General features: G+C 41.1%; 1 protein-coding gene across 3 annotated transcripts in view; it reads left to right on the forward strand.

Annotated features, from left to right (window-relative positions):
* The window catches only part of REPS2 (RALBP1 associated Eps domain containing 2), a 221,737-nt gene that overhangs the window by 106,712 nt on the left and 95,860 nt on the right, over positions 1-19,165 (forward strand). For all 3 annotated transcript variants that reach the window (XM_030304954.1, XM_030304955.1, XM_030304956.1), the window contains exons 7-11: positions 1,716-1,779; positions 4,670-4,812; positions 10,118-10,212; positions 16,707-16,776; positions 18,149-18,202. In XM_030304954.1, coding sequence (XP_030160814.1) covers positions 1,716-1,779; positions 4,670-4,812; positions 10,118-10,212; positions 16,707-16,776; positions 18,149-18,202 — 426 coding nt within the window. The remainder of the gene's footprint in view (positions 1-1,715; positions 1,780-4,669; positions 4,813-10,117; positions 10,213-16,706; positions 16,777-18,148; positions 18,203-19,165) is intronic.

Raw genomic sequence — 19,165 nt, forward strand, 5'->3', positions numbered from 1 at the left:
ATAGCTCTACCTGTTTTTACATTGTGTTATTGGTCTTTATTTTTTAAAGGTCTATATCTATTCAGTATGTTAACATTTTATCACTGATATATCAATGCTATATATAGCTGTGTGTGTGTGTGTGTGTGTGTGTGTGTGTGTGTGTGTGTGTGTTTTAACTGGGCTTAGAGACTCCTTGCAGTAAAAAGTCTGAATCCACATTTTGATGTTTGGTTGCTGACAGCTTCTTAAAGACTCACCTCTCTCTCTTTTGCGCCATATCAGGCTTCACAGCAGGTCTGAAAATGGCTGGAAAGGGCAAGGAAAGGAAGCTGGCTTGGGGTTTCTAAGTTGGCTGGGAGTGGGGCTGGGGTGAGGGTTCTGGTTCACTGATGGAACTTCTCTTAGCACCAAAAGAAGGGAGCACGTGGGCTCTCATCAGTTTCCTCCTCTGGCAGGCGGCAGCCAGGGTACAACTGAACTTGTTAGCTGTCAGCTTCCCGGTGGGCCCTACCTAATCTCTTCGGGACACCATGGCAGAACACCCTCTGTACTGTCTGAAGACCAGGCCAAGTCTCTTGTTTGGGTTTGGACCTAGTGTGATTTGAAGAAAGGATATTAAGGGGGAAAAAGAAGAATGAGTTGAGGGGAGAATGTCTTTATATCTATAAAATAGCTGGTAAATAGGCTTTCAAGACATTTCTTGCAAATGTTTGACACAAGGTGGCTACGTCGATGGCCAACAATCCTATGTCAGCATTATTTCCAGGATGCTTTTGGGGAGAAAGCTCATTGGTTAGTAGGGCACTTTGCCTTTGATCCATAATAATCTATCAAAGGAAAATAAGTCTGCTTTAGGATACATTATAATCCATTGTTTTAAGGCCAATTAGAAGCCTTGAGATTGCCAAGGACTTTTGACTTTATCGGCTTAGAGCTTGAGGCTTTGATTTAACTGTTCTTTGTGTTAGAATTGAGGCCTTTGAATTTTGAAACTGGTCTGAGAGCTGAAACCATAAAAATTTCTGTCTCAATAAGGGTGGGTCTAGCCATAAAAATTTCTGTCTCAATAAGGATGCGTCTAACATTAAGTGCAGTTGGGACCTGGAGCAGTGTAACATGTAAAATGGAATTACCCGATTTCAACTGATACTGGTAAATTTGTGATGAATAAAGAAAGTAGCAAGAGGTTCCTGGAAGTTTCTCAAAGAGCCACCAAGAGATCTTAAATCTCACCAAAGTCTTTACCAAAATGCCTGTTTAATCTTTGTGTGATGAGATTAATGGTGTTAATTTTCTTCTTTTTGCTCTGTTTTATTTTTTTTAAATTTATTTATTTTGAGAGGGAGGGTGGAGGGGGGAGAGAGAGAAGAGGAGAGGAGAGGAGAGAAAGAGAGAGAGGAAGTATCCCAAGCAGGCTTTGCGCTGTCAGTGCAGAGACCGACACAGGGCTCCATCTCATGAACTGTGAGATTCTGACCTGAGCTGAAATCGAGAGCCGGACACTTAACAAACTGAGCGACCAGGGCGCCCCTAATTTATATGTTCTTTTAAAAGCTGTTAATATGTTGTTTTTAGTCATATGATTTATAGTTGCTTTGATGAATAAGTGTTATGTTTGTTGTTATATGGTAGGAATTGCTGAATGAAACAATGGTGATTCATTTACATGTAACTATAAAAGCTGCTCTAGATGAGTAATTAATGATTTATTTAAACAGTGGCTTTCTTGGCAGGTTCTGTGGCCAAGAACTTCTTCACCAAATCAAAGCTTTCCATTCCAGAACTCTCCTACATATGGTAAGTACAATTAATGCCATATAGTATCATACTGTCATTACATACCCATCCCTTAGTTTCTACTTTTGCATTTGGAAAGTCTTATCTTTTGAATGTTTTTTATTTTTTATTTTTATGTATTTATTTTTTAAATGAATTCATTTTATTTAAAAAAATTTTTTTTAACCTTTATTTATTTTTGAGACAGAGAGAGACAGAGCATGAACGGGGGAGGGGCAGAGAGAGAGGGAGACACAGAATCCGAAGCAGGCTCCAGGCTCCAGGCTCCGAGCTGTCAGCCCAGAGCTCGACGCGGGGCTCGAACTCACGGACCGCGAGATCATGACCTGAGCCGAAGTCGGACGCTCAACCGACTGAGCCACCCAGGCGCCCCTAAATGAATTTATTTTAAAGAGCATCTTCCCTTGGGGTGTTTCTCCAATTCCCATTCCTATTTATTTACTTACTTACTTACTTACTTACTTATTTATTTATTTATTTATTTATTTATTTATTTATTTATTTATTTAAATTTACATCCAAGTTAGTTAGCACATAGTGCAGTAATAATTTCAGGAGTAGAACCCAGTGATTCATCCCCTATGCATAACACCCACTGCTCATCCCAACAGGTACCCTCCCTAATGCATCTTGCCCATTTAGCCCATCCCCCCATCCAGAACCCTTCCAGCAACCCTCAGTTCTCTGTATTTTAGAGTCTCTTCTGTTTTGTCCCCCTCCCTGCTTTTATATTATTTTTGCTTCCTTTTCCTTATGTGCATCTGTTTTGTAACTTAAATTCCACATATGAGTGAAGTCATAGGATATTTGTCTTTCTCTGACTAGTTTCGCTTAGCATAACACACTCTAATTCCATCCACGTTGTTGCAAATGGCAAGATTTCATTCTTTTTGATTGCCGAGTAATATTCCATCACTTATATACCACGTCTTCTTTATCCTTGCATGTTTTTTTTCAACAGACTTAGAGAGTGAATGGAACTTAAGATTTTTGTTGCTGTGAAGATTAACTTGTATGAGAAGCATAATGATCAGTGTCTGGCACATAGTCTGCATTGTAACTATTAGCTGTTATTTAAAAATGAATTTCCCAATTATTATCCTCCTCTAGATGCCTTTCCTGTCTAAACAATTGTGTGGGCCCATGAGCATTTCCGTCTCGTGAATTGTATTTCTGAATGTTTCTGTTCAATATGATGCAAGTAACCAGAGGATCTCGAAAAGCTATTCTTAATGATATCTTATGAGGCCAGGTGAACAGAAGGCCCACAAATGTTTTGGAATTAAGTCAAATTTGGCTCTTCTAGCTGCCTCCGAGCTTCACAAATTTGGCTGGTGTGTATCAGCTGGGCCCCCATTCAGATGTGCGGCTGTGGTGTGCCCTGCACCTTGCTGCCACGCAGGCCGCGGCCGGGCTCCAGAAGGGCCGTGTGGGGACGGTCCAGATGGCCGGTTTGCGTGGACGAAAATGCTTGCTGCCTGTCTAAACTCCCAGCTGTGTGTGGGCTCTTCTTCCTCAAGCCTGGGTGGGAGACCGTGCTGCTGTAGATATATAATTAAAACACTGGAATATTTACGTAAGACTTTTTTCATGAGGATTTATAGAAATCGTGGTAGGGCTTAAAATTGCCTGTCGTGTTTTGTGCGTTTTATTGGAAAACTATTGCAATAACATTTGTGAATGCCAACGTATCTGGGATCCTGAGCTGGATTTAGGTTCTTCAGCGGTATATTCTAGCATAATTTTTCTTTTTTACGACAAGCCTTATATTAGATTTTAAAGCTAGGGGAAAAAAAGAAATTATCATTTTGAAAAGAATACACTCTGTTTGGCAGAATTCCCAGTTTTAACATTATTGGCATGAGGCCTCCTATCTTTTTGTTGAGACATATCTGCAAAAGCTGAATGGTATTCTCTCCACCCAGCGTTTGAAACAGTTCCCTGACTTCTCACCCGGGGTGGGGGGGGGGTGGGGGACTGCTCCTTCAGGGCTGGCTCATTCTAAATATTTGAGGGGAGGAGGCTGTGAATGGTCCAAAGGAAAGTTAGGGAGCTTACCTTCTGTACTTCTTTGGAATAGTGACACCTTGCCAGCGCAGGTTTATATCCTATCTCTTTACTTGTCCCAGCACAAATATGGCATCTCTGTACATCTATGAGACTAGTTGAGCTTATGGTGTCTTACTTTGGCAAATGGGTTTGTTTTGGGCTGAGTAAATAGGTCTGTGCCTTTCAGTGGGAAACAATGAAGCAAAGATAAGCCTTTTCAAGACTCTTCCTTTCTGCCTTGCTGTCTTATCTGCTTCCAGCCTTCCCAAGTTGCTAGTTTTATCTGAAAACCTAATTTAACCAGTGTTTATTGAACTTACTTGTATTTTCCCAGGAGGGAATTCTCAAGCAAATTTTTTGGTACAACATTTATGTGACTTAAAAACTTTAAGGTTTTTCCTTAAAGCTGGAAACCCAAGTGCTTATTTGTGGGCCCGGGTACGTGTATAACGTCTGGGACAACGACACAGGCCAAGGTCAGCCCTTCCTTCGACTACTGTGGGCACCGGGTCTGGAGCTCTTCATGCCGCCCGGTTATCGAACGACTCTCAACCAACTGGCCTTATTTTCCTTTTCGTGTTCTAGTGTCTTGTCTCATGTGCTCGGTGTTGTAAAACAGACCTCCCGCAGAACCCAAGGAGTGTAAAGTGTTTACAAAGGGCCACTGGTGCCAGCGCTCTTGATCAGCATTTGTCTTCCAAGTGCCCCCTGAGATTTCATAGGAGTTTGGGGACTTTGCAGGGCCACCCCCAGCGACCGTGGGAGTTGTGTTTGCATGTACGAGGCTGAGTAACTTTTCCTCTAAGCCCCGTGTTAGGTACTTGTGACATGTTGTATTTAGGGAACTGAGTGATGCTGACTGTGATGGAGCCCTGACCCTGCCTGAGTTCTGTGCTGCATTTCATCTCATCGTGGCCCGGAAAAACGGCTACCCGCTGCCAGAGGGCCTGCCTCCGACTCTGCAGACAGAGTACCTGCAAGCAGGTAAGGCCTCATCATAAATCCTAAACCTTGGGCATTTTCCATCCAGACGTTATAAGAACCTTTTGTGCCTTAAGGTGGTATCCAGGTACTTTGCAGAGTCCTTTGTATCTAAAGTAACTGTCCTTTAACTGATATTAGACTCTCACAACTTATGAGTAATAGGGATGATGTGGGTAAAGTGTGAGTTATCTGTTACTCCTATTCTCGTGCTCTCTGGATGGATTTGAATCAGTCCCTTACCCTTTTGTGAAAATTACCGAGTAGGCAAGTACTAAACCTCTCAGCTGATACAAAATGAACAGGAACATCTTCCTGTAGAGCCAAGTTCTGATTTGGCATCTTTAGGTACACCCCAGTGTCCCCAAGTGGCTTGGGGCAATGGAATAGAACTCTTATACCTAATGAAGAAGTTAAAAATTACATGCCATGAAATGTGCCGAGTGCCGTAATCTCAATGTACTCTTGATGAAGTTTTACATCTGCATATACCCATGTAGCTGCAATCAGATAAAGATAGAAAATCCCAGCACACCACAAGGTTGGAATAGAGCTCTTTGTCTTTCTCCTTAATAAAGCTATTACCCCCAAACCCTTTTGATAAGAAAGAGTCATGGTGAGTCTAACATTTTTATCCATTCTTTTGGAAGACTGGAAAATTAAGTGTCTCTTGCCCTTTTCAAAGGCAGTGGGTAATGATACAATTTCTGTTACTCAGAGAAGTATAGCTTCCATTGAAAGGGTCCAGAAACAACTGGTACTGTCAGTAACCTTTCTTTAGGGAAGGTCTCTTAAAAACATGAGAGCTAGTCATGGATGATTATTGGCAGGAAGGAGCAATGTCTAAAGAAACTGTGATTAGTCATTAATAGAGTGTAAATTTTGTGGTTAGATCTAGTAAAGGCCCTAGATTATCATGTCTTGTCCCCTCATAACAACACTATATTCAAAGTGGCCAATGACTAATCTAAGTCAGTCTTGGGTTCTCTGACTTTTAAATAAAAAGTTTGTCATTTTCTGTATTTGGTAGTGAGGGGGCCAAGGCCCAACCAAACGGAAGAGAGCAAGTATGTGGCTGGTGCCAATGGCAGGTAAACGTGGGGGAAGAGTGACCCATTATTCTGGGATCTTTCCCAAATGCCTCATAAAATGTATGCACGGGAGCGTTCAAAGAGTAGAGACTACTATTCATTTAAGAGCTTAGACTTTGCTAATAGCAGCTGCTTTCTGACCGCAGCAGGCCGTATACCCTTCCTTCCAGGCTGGGGGAAACCCTCATGGGTCCCCAGGAACTGGTTTGCAGTTGGGCACCGTGACACGCTGCTCCATTTCCTCTTCGGTGTCTCTCTCTCTCTCTTTTCCTTTTTCTCTTTGTTTCTTTTGGATTGAGGCAAAGAAGCACTAACAATCTTGGCAACTGCACAGGTTTCATAACCAAGTCAGTACAGGGTCATCCAGGAGCCCCTTCTCCTGGGAGCAGGGCCACATGGGACTTTGTCTCTCTCTAATGTGAACAGCTAACCAGAGGGCCAAGGTCTGCTCCAGGGCTATTTAGTTATATTTAATACATCACTGTTGCCTATTGTCAGCCCTGGGGAGAGTCCTGGGTAGCTTTATCTCCCATGCCCACACTTAGCTTTCTGTTTTTGGGTCTTGATTAATGCTGTTGTATTGTTGTGATGCCCTCTGGCCATGGAACCTATGCCAAGTGTCGGGACTCCTTGTTTGACAAGTCACTTTGTAGATATCCAAGTATTTCACAGACTGTTTCAAAAGTCACTAATAAAAAATTTTTTTTTACCTCGCCCCCCTACCCCCCAGGTACAAAAATATTTTATTTTATTTTATTTTATTTTATTTTATTTTATTTTATTTTATTTTATTTTATTGTTTGGCCCACCTTTAATTAATTAATTAATTAATTAATTGTCAAGTTGGGTAACATACAGTGTATTCAGTGTGCTCTTGGTTTCAGGGGTAGATTCCCGTGACTCATCGCTTACATACCACAGCCAGTGCTCATCCCAACAAGTGCCCTCCTCCATGCCCATCTCCCATTTGCCCCTCTCCCCCGAGTGGCTAAAATTAACAAGTCAGCAAACAACAGGTGCTGGTGAGGATGTGAAAAAACGGGAACCCTCCTGCCCTGTTGGTGGGAATCACTAATAAAAATTAAAAAAATCTGAAAGCCCTGAGCAAAAAGTGTGTTAATGGAAGTCAAGTAGCATTTTGATTCCTTTATTGCTGCAAATGACTGCTTTTGTCTTGCTTATGGAGTGGGGGGGGGGTGGAGTCTGTAAAATAGAGTGCCAGTCAAGAGGCACCTTCCTTTCGTTTGGAATGAAGCCCCTTGTTTGTTCCTGGTCTTTGGTGGAGGCTGTCAACACGTATTTATACAGCAACAACCGAGGAACCCATGACATACCCTTTAATTAAACAAAGACTTCACATCATTTCCAGGGCTTGTGGGATTAATCATAAATAATAATTATATAGTTCTAACAAAAAACCTGAGAGATCTCTTAAAGCCTCATCAGGCTCAGTGATGGTATATTTTAGGCAAACCCTGAGCGTTTTAGCAGTTAACTTTTTAATGCTTTATCACTCATGCTTATCTTTATATACAGCTCAAGAAAGTGGCCAGAACTGTCTAGGTTTTCTCTGTGCTTTTAGACTTTGCAAAATATGAGGGATTCTGTTCATTTTGGGGGTTCATTTTTATGGTATCCCACCTGTTTCTTTTTAATGTTTATTATTTTTGAGAGAGAGAGAGAGAGAGAGAGAGAGAGACAGACAGACAGACAGACAGCAAGCAGGGAAGGGGCAGAGAGAGAGGGAGACACAGAATCTGAAGTAAGCTCCAGGCTCTGAGCTGTCAACACAGAGCTCGACGTGGGGCTCGAACTCACAGACCGCAAGATCATGACCTGAGCTGTAGCTGGCCGCCCAACCGACTGAGCCACCCAGGGGCCCCATCCCACCTGGCTTTTTTAAAAGCTTAGTTCCTGTTCCAACTTTTTTTCTGATTAGCCTACATTCAGTCTTTTACAAAAATGTAATCCAGTTTTCAACAAGGTTGGTGAAGAGTATAAATTTGGTTGATACCATCATGCATTTACAATTACACAAGCTTGTTTTCAGTAAAATAATGAAACAAACTGTTGTGTCTGAGTTTTTCCCTAACAGTGAAAATGAAAGGGCACCGTTGGAAGGAAAAGTTGGTTATTTGATAGCTTACCCGTGGGCCTTTTGATATTTTCCTGTCTGGGTGACTGGGTGGATTCTGGTATAGATTTTTACTATAGAGTTTGTTAAAAATAATTATGTGAGAGGCACTGTGTTATTCTTTGTGGTCAGAATGCTGCGTTCAGAAGAGTGTTTCTACTGTCATGGAACTTGCCGGCAGTTAGAGGATCGATGTTAAATAAACTCACATACTTGTAAATTGGAGGCAGTGGTAGGTGCTGTGAAGGGGAAGTTCAGCTGCAGCAAGAGGGTGCGTCACCTCAGGGAAGGCTCCCTTAAATATTTGAGCTGACATGTGAAGGGTGAGCTAAGGGCTGTGTAGGTGAAGGAGGGGGAAGGGTAGGCTGTGGGCAGAGGGGACAGCAGATCTACTGCAGAGGCCCTGAGAGGCGGCTTGGAGCGTCGGAGGCATGGAGACTTGAGGCCACAGTGGCTGGAGTGCAAGGAGCCGGGCCTGGAGGGGCTGAGGATGAGGGGCTGAAGGGGCAGGTAGGGAACAAATCACTGGCAATGACGTTGATAGGTTTTAAGCAGGGAAGTGCCCCAATCAGATTTGCTGTTGGAAATGATCGTGCTGGTTGCTGACTGGAGAGCAGGTTTTGAGGAGCAAGGGTGCAAACTGAAAGACCAGGTTACTGGAGCAGTCCAGTCAGGACCCCAGGGCCTGTCACTAGGGAGGTGACAAGTGGAGCTGGACAGGCTAGAAAGAGATTTAGTAGTTAATGATGGCATTTGTAGTTTTTGAAAGCGTTACCTTTTTACTTAGCAAGACCCGCTCATGATAAAGCTTTAGTCGTGTAATTCTACTCAGATCACTGATCGGTAAACTAGAAACAGAAATCTCATCTTGGTTAAACCTGCTCTTGTGGCCAGATAGCAGAATGGTACTTGGAAAGTTGTTTTGCTGAGTTTTTACCAAGGAAATAAGACCCCCTAGTTTAGTCAGACAAATCGCCAGGGCCCACGGTTTGCCCTACCTGATATCAGTGAAATTCAAACCAGAGTAAGAAAATGAACGATTTAAGGTGCTTGTACTCAACTGTACAAGTTGAGTAGCTGTTAGTCATGGCCAGTACTTTACTGCAGAGGGAAGTTGGCATTTCAGACGCTGGTGGAGGTGGGAGGGTGAGAAAGGATTAAAAACAATGTCAATCCATTTTGATGTTTGATTCAAAAAATTTTTTAAACACAGCATTAAAATTTTGATTTCTTAACAGCTGGTCTTGACAAATTTGTAGCTTCTGGCCATTGTCTGCCATGATCTTCTTTTCCTCCTTGGGATATTGACCAATTTTCTGGTTGAGACATTTCCTTCCTAATTACTTGGTGACAAAGTGGTGAAACAGAATCTGCTTCCCAGAATTGGTGTGTTAAGTATCAGTTTACCAAGTAGCACGATCCACTCAGCTCTCCAGCTAACCTAACAGCCTCTGTCACTGTTCTGTGTTCGAAGAAGCCCATAATGTGATTCTTCTTTCCTTGTAACTCAGCAAGAACTTGTGCTCTTATTTTTGTTATTCTGCTAAACAAAAGAAATGGATATTCTAGAAAGTCTTCTGGGGCACCTGTCATTGCAAGATCTTGTCTATTTCCAACAACTAGCTAAAATGAAGTATTTCCATAGTTAATGTTTATAGCATTAAGACTCTCCCCATAGTTGGTGCCATTTAAAAATTGTGCTGGTAGCATAGTTAAAACTTCAGTATTGTGATAGCGAGGGTCACTACTATGTTACAACGTAAATGCTAAAAGCATGTACCTTCCAGCAGGACTGCCGGCAGTTCAAGTTCCTGCTCTTCCATTTACCAGCTCTATGACCTCGAGTAAGTTGCTTAGCTTCCCTGCTCCTCAGATGCATCACATGTAAAATGGGGAGGCAGAAATAGTATGTTGTATATGTAAGGAACTTAAAATACTACCTCCTCGTGATTAGTGCCATAACTAGTATGTCAGTGCTGGCTGATTTATTGTAATATTTAACAGGCACGGAAAAGCTGATAAGAAACAATGCCTGCTATGAATATAGTATATGTTCTTATGTATTCTTTTTGTTTTTTCTTAGCTTTTCCTAAGCCCAAGCGGGAGTGTGCATTATTTGATTCTTATTCTGAGTCAATGCCTGCAAACCAACAACCCCGTGACTTGAATCGGATGGAGGTAAAAGGTCCTCATATGTTAATAAATAAGGGTGTGTGTGGAATTAAATCCATAAGCGTATATTCTTTATAAACTCCTGAAAATCCACTTTCATAACATTTTCTCATCATGCTGTGTACTTACGTTGAGGCTCAACCTTTCAAATCTAGACACCAGATATAGCTTATAATTATTTGTTTTCTTTTCTCCCTAGAACTAGATTTAGTGAAATAAGCAAAGTAATCTCTTGACCTTCTAGGGATGAAATTTAGGTATAGAAAAACTAAGCCAGAAGAATGCGAGCCAAGTTGTTTATTTTAACCAAGCTTTAATTTTAATGTTTATTTATTTTTGAGAAAGAGAGCGTGAGTGAGTGGGGGAGGAGCAGAGACAGAGGGAGACACAGAATCCAAAGCAGGGTCCAGGCTCTGAGCTGTCAGCACAGAGCCCGACATGGGGCTCGAACCCACGAACCATGAAATCATGACCTGAGCTGAAGTCGGACGCTTAACTGACTGAGTCACCCAGGCGCCCCCCCCCCCCAAGCTTTAATTTTGAAGTAAACATTGTAAAGTTGTATTTTTAATAGTTGAGTATGAACAAGATCTAACGGACCAGAACAGTTTTGAGAGGAAGTTTGAGAACTGTGTAAAAGGACCCCAAGTCACATTTAAAGCTACCTTCTCCCTCAGAGTTTTTAGCGTTTAGACCAAATGAAGACTGGTTTGGATTATCTCAAGAGAAACCTGTAGAATTCCTACAATGTTGGGCCTTGATGTTGTTGGGGCCTAGCTACATGCATAGTGGTCCTTAGGTATGCATCAATAAGTAGGAGTCATCGTAGTTATTGTTAATATCAGCACAGTCTTCATCATCATCATCGCCATTATGATTGCTGTGATGACAGCTTATGACATCTGTTCCCATCCTAAAAAAAAAAAAACAACTCTGGAAATGTGTAATAAATGGAGGTTTATTCATAGGCTGCTATCGTCCTCAGACCCCGGTTAAAACTGTTGCAAGATGATGGAAGTCAGAGGCAGGATGCAGGACCATTTGTTTAATTTCTTGCAACTGTGTGTGATTATTTCTTCCTTTCCGTGGGGCTCTCAGGCATATAGTCTGTGCTGCATTGGCATCCTCTGCTCCTCTGTGAGGGAACTGGCCTGCTTCTGCAGTGCTTCCTCTGATAACACCTCTCTTGGCCTCTCTGCTACTCTTTATTCAAGTCATGGCCTCTGTTACTTTCCTCAACAGATCTCTACTTGAGGGAAAAAGGTATAAAGTGGTATCAGGAGTGATAGACGTGCATTTGAAGAGTTTTAGCTTTTTACATTTCTTATTTTGCAGAATGCATATGACGGAGAAGCAAGTAGACTAGTTAGCCACTTTTCACGGCCTCTGTGAACTCGGGGGCTGCTGGCAGTGTCCGGAGGCTTGTGTAGTTGCCTTGCTTTTGTTTGTTGGCTATGGGTCCCCCTGCTTGTGTAAACTTATGAGGTCGTTAGGTGTTTTATTAAAAAATGTCATAAGCTCTTATTATTTCTAGAATGCACTCAGGTGGTCTCTGCCCTTCCAACAGAAATAATGCTGTGTTTTAGAGAAATTAATTACTGGCTCGTGTTGCTTTCCCCCACGTAGTCATTTATCATCTTTCTAAAAGGAAAGGAGCAAATATACAGTTAGCTGTGAAGTCTATAAATGCAGATGCTTTCAAACACACACTCTGATGTCCTTGATGACATTTTTGATGTTCAACTTTATGGACGTGATGTGCAGCTAGTTTTATGTTACATACTTTTCTATACTTTAACTGGCTCTTTTGGTGGGGGTGGGGGTGATTAAAAAGTTTTTGCTTTGCCCTGTCCAAACGAGAGCAAAACAACAACAAAAACTCTTTCCCAACAAAATGGTTATATTCCAGAGTGGAGTGCTTTTAGATAATGATGTAATATACAGAATTCATGGCTAAAGTAATGAGGTTAATGGATGCTTTGGCCATTCAAGAAGTATACGTCAAATTTAAGTAGCTAATGATTAAATATTCCAGTTTCTTCTATTTCATTCATTGTTCTTTCTACCAGTTTTTTTTTTAATCTCTCATGAATGCATGCGTGGGATTTAAATAGCTCGTGGGACTAGCCCTGTGAGGAATGGGTCCATACAGGTGTTGGTGCCATGGAGAAAGCTGTAACTGATTCGGGTCGTGAGAAGTTTGTTAGTAGTACAGATCAGATCTCCAGACAGCAGAGCTGTAACCATGTACTCGTTTCCTTCAGGAATTAAAGATAAATTTCAGATAAAGTCCTCTTTAGCATGCTTCTTAAAGTTTTATTTTATTATTATTAATTTTTTTTTATTTTTGAGAGAGAGAAAAAGTGTGAGGGGGAGGGGCAGAGAGAGAGAGAGAGGGAGAGGCAGAATCTCAAGCAGCCTCCAGACTGTCAGCACGGAGCCCGACGTGGGCTTCGAACCCATGGACTGCAAGATGATGACCTGAGTGAAAGTTGGACGCTTAATCGACTGAGCCACCCAGGCACCCCATAGCAGTGCTTCTTAGATTACTGGATTTTTCTCTTCTAAGCAGCTTTACTAAAATACAATTCACATAATGTACTTATCTAAACTGTACAATCCGATGGTTTTTACTGTATTAACAGAGTTGTGCAGCCATCAGTACAGTCTAATTTTAGAACATTTTTCATCACCTCAGAAAAGAAAGCCCATACTCATTAGCAGTCACTCACTATTCCCTCCTCCCCCCAGCCTTTGGTAATGAGTAATCTCTTTTCTGTCTCTGAGTTTGCCTGTTGTGGACATTTCATATAGAGTCATACAATATCTGGTTTTTCTGGGACTGCCTTCTTTCCTGTAGTATGTTTTATTTTTTTATTATTTTTTTTTAAGTTTTTTAAATTTATTTTTGAGACAGAGAGAGAGCATGAACAGGGGAGGGGCAGAGAGAGAGGGAGACACAGAATCTGAAACAGGCTCCAGGCTCTAAGCTGTCAGCACAGAGCCCGACGCGGGGCTCGAACTCACAGACTGTGAGATCATGACCTGAACCGAAGTCGGACGCTTAACCGACCAAGCCACCCAGGCGCCCCTCCTGTAGTATGCTTTAAAGTTCATGTCGTAGCGTGTGTCAGCGCTTCATTCCTTTTCATTGCTGAGTAGTAGTCCATCGTGTGGATCTGCCACGTTTGTCCATTCTTCAGCTCATGGACGTTTGGCTTGTTTCCACCTTGGGGCTGTGAGGAAAAAATGCTACTGTGAACATTCATGGACCGATTTTTGTGTGAACGTGATGTTTGGAGTTCCCTTGGGTGCTTACCTAGGAGTGAAACTGTGTGTCATATTGTAACTTGTGTTCAACTTTTTGAGATACTGCCAAAATGCTTTCCCAAGCACCTACGGCATTTTACATTCATCTACCAGTAATGTGTGAGGCGTCCTATTGCTCTGTGTCCCTGCTAACGCTTTTTATTGCCTTTTTAATTTTTGCCACCTTAGTGGGAGTGAAGTGGTATTGATTTTTCGTGCTTTTGATTTAAATTTCCTGATGACTACTGATGCTGAGCATCTTTTCTTGTGCTTATTAGTTATTTGTATATCTTCCTTGGTGAAATGTCTATTCAGATCCTTTGTCCATTTATAAATTTGGTTATTATTGAGTTGTGTTTGTACATTCTGAATGTAGGTCCCTTATTAGATACATAATTGGCAAGTATTTTCTGTCTTTGGTTGTTCTTTCTTTCTTTTTTTTTTAAATTCAAGTTAGTTAACATATAGTGTAGTATTGGTTTCAGGAGTAGAACCCAGTGATTCATCTCTTACCTACGACACCCAGTGCTCTCATCCCAACAGTGCCTTCATTCATTTAACACACCCCCACCCCTCCAGCAACCTTTAGTTTGTTCTCTGTATTTTAGAGTCTTTTATGGTTTGCCTCTCTCTCTGTTTTTATCTTATTTTTCCTTCCCTTCCCCTATGGTCATCTATTTTGTTTCTCAAATTCCACAGATGAGTGAAGTCCTATGATACTTGTTTTTCTCTGCCTGACTTATTTCACTTAGCATAATACCCTCTAGTTCCATCCACGTTGTTGCAAATGGCAAGATTTCATTCTTTTTCATTGCTGAGTAGTATTCCATTGTATATATAAACCACATCTTCTTTATCCATTCATCTGTCAATGGACATTTGGGCTCTTTCCATACTTTGGCTGTTGAAAGCGCTGCTTTAAACATTGGGGTGCATGTGCCCCTTCGAATCAGCATTTTTGTATCCTTTGGATAAATACTTAGTAGTGCAATTGATGGGTGGTAGGGTAGTTCTATTTATAATTTTTTGAGGAACCTTCATCCTGTTTTCCAGAGTGGTTACACCTACCCGTGTGTCTTCCCACCAGCAGTGCAAAAGGGTTTGCCTTTTTCTGCGTCCTCGCCAACATCGGTTGTTTTCCTGAGTTGTTAATGTTAGCTATTCTGACAGGTGTGAGGTAGTATTTCTTTGTTTTTTTTCCTTTCTTGAGAGTGTCCTCTGCAACACAAGTGTTTTTTATTTTAATGAGGTCCAGTTTGTTTGTTTTTTTCTTTTGTTGCTTGTGCTTTTGGTGTCCTAGCTAAGAAACCACTGCCTAGCAGAAGCTCACAAAGACTTAGTCCTATATGTGGCCTTCCAGGAGTTGTATAGTTCTAGGTCTCACATTCAGGTTCGTGATCCAGTCCGAGTTCGTTATTGCATATGCCGTGAGGAAGAGGTCCACCTTCATTCTTTTGTATATTCTTTTCACATCACTTATTAAAAAGACAACTCCCCCGCCCCCAATTGTTTTGTACCTTTGTTGAAAATCAGTTGACAAATGTGAGGGTTTATTTATGGATTCTCAGTTCTGTTCCATTGATCTACATGGATGTCGTAATGCTAGTACCACACTGTCTTGATGACTGTAACTTTGTGTTAAGTTTGGAAATTGAGAAGTCTCAGTCTTTCAGTTTTCTTCTTTTGTTGTTCTTCCTTTTAAAGAATATTTTTGCTCTTTTGGGTCCCTTGCATTTCTGTATGAAATTTAGGACAAGCTGTTCAAATTCTGCAAAAAAGCGAAGAAGGATTGATGAATTTGGGGAGTATTGCCATCTTAACAATATCGAGTCTTCTGACCTGTGAGCATGGGATGTCTTTCCACTTCTTTAGGCTTTAAAAATTTCTTTCAAAGGTGGTTGTTTTGGAGAACTTTTTATATGTTCTACTCCTAAATCATTTTCTTCTACCTAGGTATCTAGTTTATAATCCAGGTGGGAGAAGAAAATGAAAGAAAGGCACTGTTAAGATACATTCTCTGTTCTGTTGGAGACAGTAGACTTTGAATAGGAAATTCTATCTGGAGGCTTCATGGTAATGCCAAGAATGACCTGCCTGAGGATTGTTAAATCCTAGATCAGGTTACCGCCAAGCAGCACTGAACTGCATTCTTTAAAGCAGTTGAAAAACACAAGTATTGCTTATCTCACTGGGGTTGTTCAGATTCTGAAAGGCAAACAAGTGAACCTTCTGGAGCACCAGATTGCTCCAAGATTTACTCTGCTTCCTATAAGTTTTATTTGATTTTTCTGAATATGTTTAAAATAAAAAGAATATCAAAAGGCAGATAGTGACAAGTCTTCCTCCCATTCTGTTCCCCATCTACTGAGTCACCTTTTGATTTTTATGTATCTTTCCAGAATTTGTTTATATATAGTAAATACTAATAAATATTATTCTGTAATCTTATCTAAGGTCACAGAGTGCATATTTAGACTTTGTAAGAAATAAATTCATACCAAGTAGATTTTAAACAAAAATTTAAAGGAATCAGTACTTGATCAATTTGGGTATTCTATCTCATTAGTATTACTGAAGACTTCCCCTAAGTGAGTTAGGAGAAAATTTTGTTCTGGTCATCAATAAAATTGCCTTATTCCTTGACAAGGAGGCTGTTTGAATCAGGCTATTGAACACTCTCTGCATAACAGATTTTGGCAGATACCCACATTATAGGGCTACTTGTCAGAACTCTGCTTGTGAAACAGTACAGAAAGTGCAGGTTTGTTTTTGGACAGAATGGGCAAATGCTACATAGTTCTCTGGCTGAATCCCAAACCGGGTTCAGATTTAATGTGCAGTCTATACATCTGCCTAAATCTGAATAATTTTTTTCCTCTGCACATGTAAATTTCTTTAAAAAATTAAAAAAAAATCTCTTCACCCAGGGTGGGGCTCAAACTCAAAACCCTGAGATCAAGAGTCATGGGCTCTACTGACTGAGCCAGCCAGGCGCCCCACATGTAAACCTTCAATACAAATTAACTTATACCTCCCTAGGAACCCCCCAAAATAAAAAAGTATTAAATGTCAGGGTTTAATGAAGCCAAAATATTGGCAAGATATGTAGCTTTTAAAGCAATTTCATCATATGTACACATAATGTAATTTCCATTTCAACTTGTATAATGTATTTACTTTTCTTTTCCAAGAAGCTATCTGTTAAAGACATGGCTGACTTTCCTGTCCCAACTCAAGATGTGACTAGTGATGACAAACAAGGTATGAAAAGAATGAGTTTTCTTCCTTCAGGGACATTCTACCTGTGTTTCTTCATCCACTTCTCTTGGAATGGCTGACTTCGGGAGCATGTGGTAACAGGAACTTCCAAAGCCCCTCAACTCATTGGCCCCTTACTCACCTGTCCTGACCCTTTACTTGGAATTTGGTCATACTGATTAGGAAATGACTGGAAGCTGAAATAATTGAGAGCATAACATCTTGGGTTGGCAGAGGTGATCCCAGAACATCAGTACAAATGCACATTTGTATACAGGTCTAATCCTTGAGGAAGTTATCTTTCTGGAGAGAGCTTCTGTCCTTTGGATTTATCTTCTGTTACTTTGTGGATGTGAAGCTGTGTCGGGAAGCCAGCGGTAATTTGTCTGTCTTACCGGGCGAGTGAGAAGCAGCGTGGCTCAGTTTTCCATGTTAGCGCTACCGTTAAGCACAGAGATGAGTTGGCCTGGGAATATTTAGAACAGGAGGACCTCTCCCCACTCCCACCACTCCATATAATGCTTTATAATCTACCAGGTCCTTCCTCATTTACTGCCTTACTCAGTTCTCACAAAGCCGAACAGAGGCTAGTATGTTTTATCACCTAAAATTTAGAGATGAGTAAACCGAAATTCAGGCAGTAGGAGTCATTTGCTTAATAATAAAAAGAGTGGAGGTAAGAATAAAGATTTTCTGAGTCTCAGGCTAGTATTCCTTTTATTAGCTGATACTGATTTACTACCCATGAATGAGAGGCTTATCAGAAGGGACTAAAAATCAGTGAAGCTATTTCAAGTTTTGTTGTCGAGACCTGCCACCGATGCAACCTTGTACAGGAGTCAAACATGAAAAGTAAGTTTTCCATTAGGAAGCAATGATCACTTGCTCTCTATTTAAATCTTTGCTCAGGAGAGGCAGGCAGAACTAGACATTTTTTGGAGCAGTGTGTACTCTGATCACGTTCTTTCCTAGCGGGTCTTAGCCTTGATTGTGCGTTGGAATGACGGGTCTGAAAGTACTAAAGCCTGCATCTCACTCCCGGAGAGATTCTGATGTCATTGGTCTGGATGTCAAGAATGAAAGGAGGAGATTTCTGGCACTTCCTGGTAATACTCCTCCTAGCCACTAGAGGCGCGCTCGGTTGAAAGTTGGTAATTCGGCTATGTTCTTTGTGGGATGAGAACCTATATCCCTACTTCAAGGGGTCTCTATTGTTTGGGTGCTGTAGCAACTTACAGAGGTTTGTTACACCATTTTCATAAGTGATGACTAGGGATTCTTTGCTTTAATATAATGTGCCTAAGAAATAAAATTTTACAGTTTTGTTTTCTTTTCTCCTCCTTTCTCTTGTTCCTTAAAAACAAAACACGTCTAGGTTTGAAAAGTACTGCGGATGAAGCCTTAGCAAAGGACGTGTCTGAGGATCCAGGTAGGAGAAAACAATTTTAATACATTTTTGTGTAATTATTTTCTAATTTAAAAAACCTAACAGTGTCAGTGAGTAGAAAATTGATGGTTGTGTATGTTTCTCTCTAAATATTTGCCTTGGGTTTTATTGTAATGAAACCTTTGGTTGCTTTTTATACCTGAAAAGAGGGTGGTTTTTTATTTTTAAGTTCTGAATTTAGGTTTCACCAATAGGAGCACTCAGTTTGAAGTTAGAGTCTCATTGTTACTTTTACTGTAAAATTGGAAAGACTTGGAGTTGAGAAGATTTCAGTAAGCCATTGTGGTTTCTGTGGAGTAAGGAGCTAATGGGGTAGATCAAGTGGAGGCCCACAGTTGAACTTCTCCATTTCCAAAGCAGAAATCTCCAATGTTTTCATGAAAATTCACCACCAGGAAGGCAAGTAAGTAAATGTGCTTCTACATGGAGGAGATTCCAGGGAGAAAAAGAAAAGGTGTGTTTGCCCACGTTCTTGGAGAGTCAGCACTGTGTCTGTGAACCAGGGAGATGGCCAGGCCTGTGTCCTCAGCTCTCTTGATGGGAGCCATCACTGAACTAAGATGAACCTAGTTAAAAACAAACTGGCTAGGGAGGGCGTTACTATTTGGAGCTCTGGTTACGAGGACATGAAAGAGGTTGCTGCATTCTTATTGTTCTCTCTCATAATATTTAATAAGTAAATCATGTTTGTTTGGGTTAGTTAGCTATCATCCCAAGCTTATTTGTTTAAAGTTGGAACAAAGGAGTCGATAGAACATTGAGGCTTATGCTATAGTACAGTTTTCCCCAGACACCAAGTTCATTTGAGGTTTAAAAGAGAGAGGGATAGGGGCGCCTGGGTGGCTCAGTTGGTTGGGTGTCCAACTTCAGCTCAGGTCATGATCTCACAGTTTGTGAGTTTGAGCCCCACATTGGGCTTTGTGCTGACAGCTCAGAGCCTGGAGC

The sequence above is a fragment of the Lynx canadensis genome, chromosome X, assembly GCF_007474595.2.
Source record: "Lynx canadensis isolate LIC74 chromosome X, mLynCan4.pri.v2, whole genome shotgun sequence".
Classification (NCBI taxonomy): Eukaryota; Metazoa; Chordata; class Mammalia; order Carnivora; family Felidae; genus Lynx; species Lynx canadensis.